Below are 8,124 nucleotides of genomic sequence, written 5' to 3'. Positions count from 1 at the left end.
GCTCACCGCACCCTCCGCCTCCCAGGTTCAAGCGATTCTTCTATGTCAGCCTCCCGAGTAGCTGGGACTACAGGTGCCCACCACCACGTCCAGCTCATTTTTATATTTTTAGTAGAGTCAGAGTTTCGCCATGTTGGTCAGGCTGGTCTTGAACTCCTGACCTCAGGCGATCCACCCGTCTCCGCCTCCCAAAGTGCTGGGATTACAGGTGTGAGCCACCGCAGTCAGCTGAATTTAAACATGTTTAAGGTGATTGAAATTTTTGTAAAAAAAAAAAATGTATATATATAATCCTGTAGTTATACCCATTGTGTTCAAAGAATGTGAGCAATCAAATTTCTGCTTTGAGAAAAAAAATAAAATGTGGAGAGGTAGGGCCACCATGGGAAGGAAGTAATAGATGTGGAGACCACAAGTCCCAGAGAGAAGAATCCGGCATCTCGTTTCCGGCGAGCACCAGGCGATGGTAAAAACCCCAGGTGGGTTTAGAGACTCTAAAAAGCAGAAGGAGCCTGGGCACTATTTCCTGGGTAAAGTCCCAGGGAGGGGACAGGAAATCAGAGAGCGGAAAGGGTTCCTGTCCCATCAGGTTAGATGGAGGCTTAGAAGGCCTCATGGTGTCTTAGATCCCGGAAGGGGATAGAAGGAGCAGAAAGATCTCTTGTGCCCAAGAACAGCAAGAAAAGACCTCTAGGCCCAAAAGGCTTTGATGATGGAAGAGTTGTCCCAATGACTGAGTCCCAGAAAAACAGAAGACTCTAACATTTAGAGAGTCCTTGCCATTTCTATGAACCAAAATCAGAGCAGTTTAAGAAGAGGGAACTCGGCCGGGCGCAGTGGCTCATGCCTGTAATCCCAGCACTATAGGAGGCCGAGGCGGACAGATCATCTGAGGTCAGGAGTTTGAGACCAGCCTGACCAACATGGAGAAACCCCATCTCTACTAAAAATACAAAAATTAGCTGGGCATGGTACCATGCGCCTGTAATCCCAGCTACTCAGGAGGCTGAGGCAGGAGAATCACTTGAACCTGGGAGGCAGAGGTTGTGGTGATCACGCCATTGCACTCTAGCCTGGGTAACAAGAGTGAAACTCCATTTCAAAAAAAAAAAAGAAGAGGGAACTCATGAGTCTTGGTCATCACTGGATTCTCAAGATGTAGAATAGTCTTCAGCACATAGTAAATGCTCAGGAAACATTGGTTGAATTAATGAATTCAGAAGGGAGCTATGGGCTGGGCACGGTGGCTCACGTCTCTAATCCCAGCACTTCAGGAGGTCAAGGGGGGTGGATCACTTGAGGTCAGGAGCGAGAGAGCAGCCTGGCCAACATGGTGACACCACAACGCTACTAAAAAAAAATACAAAACTTAGCCGGGGGTGGTGGTACCTGCCCTGTAGTCACAGTTACTTGGGAGGCTAAAGCAGAAGTTTCGCCTGAACCTGGGAGGTGGAAGCTTCAGTGAGCCAAGATGATGCTACTGCACTCCAGCCTGAGCAACAGAGCAAGACTCCATCTCAGAAACAAAAAAAAAGTGAGCTATGCTTCTTTGCACAGATTGCTTCATTGGATCCTTATCATGACTCACTGAAGCAGGAATTATCATTATGCCCATTCTGTAGATGAGAAAACTGAGGCACAGAGAGTTAAATAACTTTCCCAGGATCGTTCGGTTTGTAGATGTCCTAGTAGATACCAGTTTGGAGTGAAGACATCAAGGACCCGATGTGTGCGCTCCTCCACCTTGACCCCATAAAAGCTGTCCCCATTTAGAAGTAAAATGGGGGACCCCAATTGACTGAGAGTAAATGTCCACCAGCCCAGTAGAATGAGAACTCAAGAGAGAAACTAAAATGAGTAATTTAAAGGAAATGTTGTTGTATTTCTTGTGAAACTGAGTTAGGGAATATGATTTGTACCTGCCTCATTTACACCATCTAAATTAATTCCTCCAAAAGCCCTGTTTTGGCCAGGCACGGTGGCTAATGCCTGTAATCCCAACACTTTGGGAGGCCAAGGCAGGCAGATCACCTGAGGTAAGGAGTTGAAGACCAGCCTGGCCAACATGGTGAAACCCTGTCTCTACTAAAAATACAAAAATTAGCCACGTGTGGTGGTGCACACCTGTAATCCCAGCTACTCGGGAGAATCGCTTGAACCCAGGAGGCAGAGGTTGCAGTGAGCTGAGATCGTGCAGCCACACTCCAGCCTAGGCGACAAAACAAGACTCCATCTCAAAAAAGAAAACAAACCCTGTTTAACTACTCATACAAATAATGCTATGAAACAGAGATATAAAAAACAGAAGAGACACACAGGAAAAAAAATCAGATGATAGACCTAAATCTAACCCAATCAGTAATTATATTAAATGTACATGGTCTAAAAATACCAATTAGGCTGAATACAGTGGCTCATGCCTGTAATCCCAACGTTTTGGGAGGCAGAGGCGGACGGATCACTTGAGGTCAGGAGTTCCAGACCAGCCTGGGCAACATGCAGAAACCTTGTCTCTACAAAAAATTTTAAAACTTAGCTGGCGTGGTGGCGCGCACCTGTAGTCCCAGCTACTTGGTTGGGGGGCTGAGGTGGGATCACTTGAGCTCAGGTGGCCAAGGCTGCCGTGAGCCAAGATTGCGCCACTGCACCCAAGCCTGGGTGACAAAGTGAGACCCTGTCTCCCAAAACACACAAATAAATAAATGAAAACACCAATTAAAAGCCAGAGAATGTCAGATCAGATTTTGAAAACCCAAATCCAACTATATACTGCCCAGAAAAAAATATATAATGACATTTTATTTTTAAATATAATGACATAAATAAATTAAAAGTAAAATGGGGCTGGGTGCGATGCCTCACGCCTATAATTCCAGCACTTTGGGAGGATAGGGCGGGCAGATCACAAGGTCGAGAGATCGAGACCATCCTGGCCAACATAGTGAAACCCCATCTCTACTAAAGATACAAAAATTAGCTGGGTGTGGTGGTGCGCGCCTGTAGTCCCAGCTGCTCAGGAGGCTGAGACAGGACAATCACTTGAACCTGGGAGGAGGAGATTGCAGTGAGCCAAGGTGACAGAGAGAGACTCAAAAAAAAAAAAAAAAAGTAAAATGATTAGAAAACATAAACCATGAACCTAGGCAACACAGCATGACCCTGCCTCTACAAAAGTAAAAATAATTTGCTGGGTACAGTGACAAGTGCCTGGTAGCCCTAGCTACTCAGGAGGGTGAGGAGAGAATTGCTTGAGCCTAGGAGTTTGAGGCGGCAATGAGCTATGGTTATACCACTTCATTTCAGCTTGAGTGAGAGTGAGACCTTATCTCTGAAAAACAGAGGAAAAGAAGACATAAACCATGCCATAGTGGTATGCCTATGCTCAAGACCACAGACTTGAAAGCCAGCTACCCAGGCTCAAATCCCTCTAGGTGTAAGTGACCACAGGCAAGTTGCTGAAGCGCAGTGTACCTCGGTTTCCTCATCTGTGAAGTACGGATGGATACATGTTGTGTACAAATAGTGATACTTCCTAAATTGTAGTAGCAAGTCAGTAAGGCTGTTTACGAATATTCCAGTCCTCCTTCTGGTTGCACACAGGTGAGACTTATTTCCCTACCACCTTAAAAGATACGTGTGTTCATGTGACTTCTTTGTGAGCAAAAATAAGTGGAAACTCTGACATCGATGTGTGATTTGTCTCATCTACTCTTTTTTTTTTTTTTTTTTTTTGAGACAGAGTCTCTGCCCAGGCTGGAGTGCAATCGTGCAATCTCGGCTCACTGCAACCTCTGCCTCCTGGGTCCAAAACAATTCTCCTGCCTCAAACTTGCGAGTAGCTGGGATTACAGGCACCCACCACCACATCCAGCTAATTTTTGTATTTTTAGTAGAGACGGGGGGGTTTCCTCATGTTGGCAGGCTGGTCTTGAACTCCTGACCTCATGATCCGCCCACCTCAGCCTCCCAAAGTGCTGGGATTACAGGCATGAGCCACCGCGCCCGGCTGCCTCATCTTCATTCCCCATTGGGCTATGGAGACTGTCTGTTACTGCATCATAAAATAACGTCTTCTGACTGACATACTAATTGACAGGTTGTCATGAGGCTTGCCTATGTTAATGAATGTAAGATGTAAAGCGTTTGGAATACAAGCTGAAAAATAGAAAGTGCTACTTACAGGTATTCATTATTGTATTTTCATGTTAGAGATAAAACTGAACCTTGAAACTTGTAGAGGTTAAATCAACACAATCCGAATTCGAACTCAAAAACAAAGCATACCTCCTTAACTTCTGCATAATGCTATCTTAGGAAGATCTTGATGCTAAAGTTTTAGTAACCGAAAAGTAATTCTAGTTACTGCCACCCAGGGAAGGGAGGGATGTGTGCATCCTGAAAGAGAAGCAGGCTGTCCCTGAAGGTTCTCAAAGGTTCAGTGGGAACAACTCACGTGCTCAGCAAAACTATTGATGATGACCAAGTGTGAGTAATTCTCCTGGCAGAACATCCGGGCTCCATCCCATGACTTCGTGGTTGGGGAGAAGTAGTAACACTTGCTCTCAAAGGGGAGCCAACCTTCAGGACAGGTAACTCGGGAGCAGTCTGGGAACCGGACAGGATGCTGTCAGGATGGCCCCAGAACCTGAGCCATGTACATTGTATGCCACATACAGTTGTGCAGGCTGTACACTGCTCAACTCCAGGGGAGCACCATTCACATAGACTGCACTGAGAATCACTTCAGTGGAGTAATGTAACATGCCAGCTCTGCCATGGCCCTCGTCCCTGGGCAATTCCCCAAGTCTCACTCACCTAATAAGCCCCAAAGTTCCACCAGGGACTGGTTGGTGTCAGCTCTTACACGGTCAATGTCATGCTTCAGGCCAGCTAGCCCTGCCATGCCAGTCACTGTCAGAAGGGATGGGCTTGAGGGTTAGAGACTCAGAACCCACCCCATCCAACCACCACCGACTGCAGACACATCACAGAAAAGCAAAGTTTGCACTCCCCACTGTGTCCACATTCCAGTGGGTCATGCTTGAGCTCAAAAACCACATGTACAGTGCTCAGAATCCAAGAATGGCTCAGAGGAGGGATGAATCCCTGGGACCTGGGGAAGAGTAAGGATGGTAGGCACCCTGGAGGAAGTGGGTTTTAAAGGAAGGCAATGCCGGGCGCGGTGGCTCACGCCTGTAATCCCAGGACTTTGGGAGGCCAAGGCAGGCAGATCACGAGGTCAGGCGATCAAGATCATCCTGGTTAACATGGTGAAACCTCGTCCCTACCAAAAATACTAAAAATTAGCTGAGAGTGCCAGAACACGCCTGTAATCCCAGCTACTAGGGAGGCTGAGGCAGGAGGATCATTTGAACCAGGGAGGTGGAGGTTGTGGTGAGCCGAGATCACGCCATTGCACTCCAGCCTGGGCAACAAGAGCAAAATGCCATCTCAACAAAATAAATAAATAAAACAAAGGAAGAAAGTGATTTGATAACCGTGAAGTGAGGAAGAAGCCCACCAAGCAAGGACTATCCTAAAAGCAAAGATGCAGGCTGGGCGTGGTGGCTCAAGCCTATAATCACAGCACTTTGGGAGGCCAAGGTAGGCATATCATTTGATGCCAAGCGTTCAAGACAAGCCTGGCCAACATGGTAAAACCCTGTCTCTAATAAAAATACAAAAATTAGCTGGGTGTGGTGATGCATGCCTGTAATCCCAGCTACTCAGGAGGCTGAGGCAAGAGAATCGCTTGAACCCCGGCGGCAGAAGTTGCAGTGAGTCAAGATCACACCACTGTGCTCCAGCCTGAGCAACAGAGTGAGACTCTGTCTCAAAATAAAAAATTTAAAAAAAAAACTAAAAAAGAAAGCGAAAATAGCAAGTATGTTGCAGTGAGCTGGCAAAGCCTATGAGAGTCAGAAAACCTTGAGATCAAAGTAGAATGAGCTCGGATGTCTGGATCCTTTATTTTATTTTTTTTTTAGACAGAGTCCTGCTCCATCCCACAGGCTGGAGTGCAGTGATGTGATGGTGGTTCATTGCAGCCTCAACCTCCTGGCCTCAAGTGATCCTCCCACCTCAGCCTCCTGAGTAGCTAGGACTACAGGCACACAACACCATGCCTGGCTAATTTTTTTTTTTTTTATTCTTTGTAGGAACATGGTCTTGCTAGATGGGGCATGGTGACTCATACCCATAACCACCCCAGCACTTTGGGAGGCCGAGGCAGGTGGATCACCTGAGGCCAGGAGTTTGAGACCAGCCTGGCCAACAGGGTGAAACCCCGTCTCTGCTAAAAATACAAAATTTAGCCAGGCATGATGGCGCATGCCTGTAGTTCCAGCTACTCTGGAGGCTGAGGCAGGAGAATCGCTTGAATACAGGAGGTGGAGGTTGCAGTGAGCCGAGATCACGCCACTGCACTCCAGCCTGGCAACAGAGAGAGACTCAAAAAAAAAAAAAAAAAAAAAAAAAAAAAAAAAAAAAAAAAAAAAAAAAAAAAAAAAATGAAAGAAAGAAAGAGAAAGTGCTGTGATTACAGGCAAATGCCACTGTACCTGGCCCAGTGTGTATTTTATACATAGACCACATCTCCACTTGGACTGGCCACATTTCAAATATTCAACAGCCACATGAGGCTTGTGGCCACCATATTGGATGGTGGAGGTCAGGGCACATACACACGCATGCACACCTCACAGGGACAGGGGCTGTGTCTGACATGTTTACCATTTTACCCCTCTGCTATCTAGCACAATGGCCAGCAAAGACGGGGATGAGGGTGGATCTTGGAGTTGGATCTGAGGATTGGGTTAAGGCCCAATAGGAACGGCACGAAGGAATGGGTGGAAGCACTCACCATTTGCTCGCCACATCATCTGCTGAAAGCTTAACATTCTCAGTTCTTTCACCAACTCCTCGTCTATGAGCAAGAATCCAAACTGAGCCCAGGTCCTCCTGCGCACCCCCCCCAGTATCTCCCCATGTCCCATCCTGACCCTACTCACACTTCGTCAGGGTCAAAATGAGACCAAAGCAGCTCAGGATCAGGGAAGTCGCCACCAGCAGACACAGACACACTATCAGCCTCTTCTGGCAACACCCAGGACCTCCAGATGTCTGACTGAGCCAGCGCGCTGGAGCTGCTGGGGAGTGAGGATGGGGACAGAGAGACTGATACTGGGGCTTCAGAGAGTGAGGCAGAGACCCTTAAGCCTTTCTCCAAGAGCAGGGGGCAGAAATCTGAAGTCATGACTGTTTCAGCAGATGAGGTCAGCAAGAGAGGGTTAGGAGAGTGAACCCTGGGGAGGCTCAGGGTCCTTTTGATGCATTTACTGTGCACTAAGCATCATGTTGCATCCTTCTCTTTTTCCTTCTTTCCTTCTTGAAACAAGGTTTCACTCTGTCTTCCAGGATGGAGTGCAGTGGTACAATTATAGCTCACTGCAACCTCTAACTCCTGGGCTCAAGCAATCCTCCCACCTCAGCCACTCAAGTAGCTGGGTCTACAGGTGTGTGCCCCTAGGCCCAGCTAATTTATTATTTTTTTTTGTAGATGGGGGTCTCGCCATGTTGCACAGGCTGGTCTTGAACTCCTGGCCTCAAGCAATCCTCGCTGCTGCAGCCTCTCAAAGCGCTGGGATTAGAGGTGTGAGCCACTGTAATCCCAGCCTACATCCTTCTTATCTTATTGGAGTCTCATCCTTATTATGTATATTATAAGTATTATTCCCATTTTGAAAGTGAGTAAGCTGAGGCTTAAAGAAGTTAGTCATGACTTGGACCCAGCTTTTTACTTAGAATCTATGATGCATCATCCCCTACTCTCAAGAAGCCCCTACCCAAGTTGCTCCTAGGTCAAGGAAGCTTGTGGACCCCAGCTTCTAGAGCAGAGAACATTTCCCATATCTTATGCAAGCAGACACCCTGAGTTTCTGGAGATCTGGACTAGACTCAGAGAAGAACACCTTCTTTTTTTTTTTAATACGGTCATTACCAACACCATCACTACTTCCACCATCACCACCATCATCACTACCAACACCATCATTACCTCCACCATCACCACCATCATCACTACCAACAACACCATCACTACCTCCACCATCACCACCATCATCA

At 47.0% G+C, this 8,124-nt stretch overlaps 1 protein-coding gene across 18 annotated transcripts in view; it reads right to left on the bottom strand.

The window, feature by feature from the left end:
* Positions 1-8,124, bottom strand: part of CLEC17A (C-type lectin domain containing 17A) — a 39,309-nt gene that overhangs the window by 8,487 nt on the left and 22,698 nt on the right. For 12 of the 18 annotated variants that reach the window (XM_017520263.2, XM_017520260.2, XM_017520273.2 and 9 more), the window contains 4 exons: positions 7,011-7,148; positions 6,863-6,925; positions 4,816-4,911; positions 4,454-4,605 (listed from right to left, as the gene is read on the bottom strand). In XM_017520263.2, the coding sequence (XP_017375752.1) occupies positions 4,454-4,605; positions 4,816-4,911; positions 6,863-6,925; positions 7,011-7,148 (449 nt within the window). The remainder of the gene's footprint in view (positions 1-4,453; positions 4,606-4,815; positions 4,912-6,862; positions 6,926-7,010; positions 7,149-8,124) is intronic. The other 6 variants (XM_017520259.2, XM_017520261.2, XM_017520267.2 and 3 more) reach the window with 2 other exon arrangements.

The sequence above is a fragment of the Cebus imitator genome, unplaced genomic scaffold, assembly GCF_001604975.1.
Source record: "Cebus imitator isolate Cc_AM_T3 unplaced genomic scaffold, Cebus_imitator-1.0 Scaffold819, whole genome shotgun sequence".
NCBI classification, from domain to species: domain Eukaryota; kingdom Metazoa; phylum Chordata; class Mammalia; order Primates; family Cebidae; genus Cebus; species Cebus imitator.
Note: the sequence above shows the minus strand (reverse complement) of the source record. Positions and strands in the feature narration are given on the sequence as shown.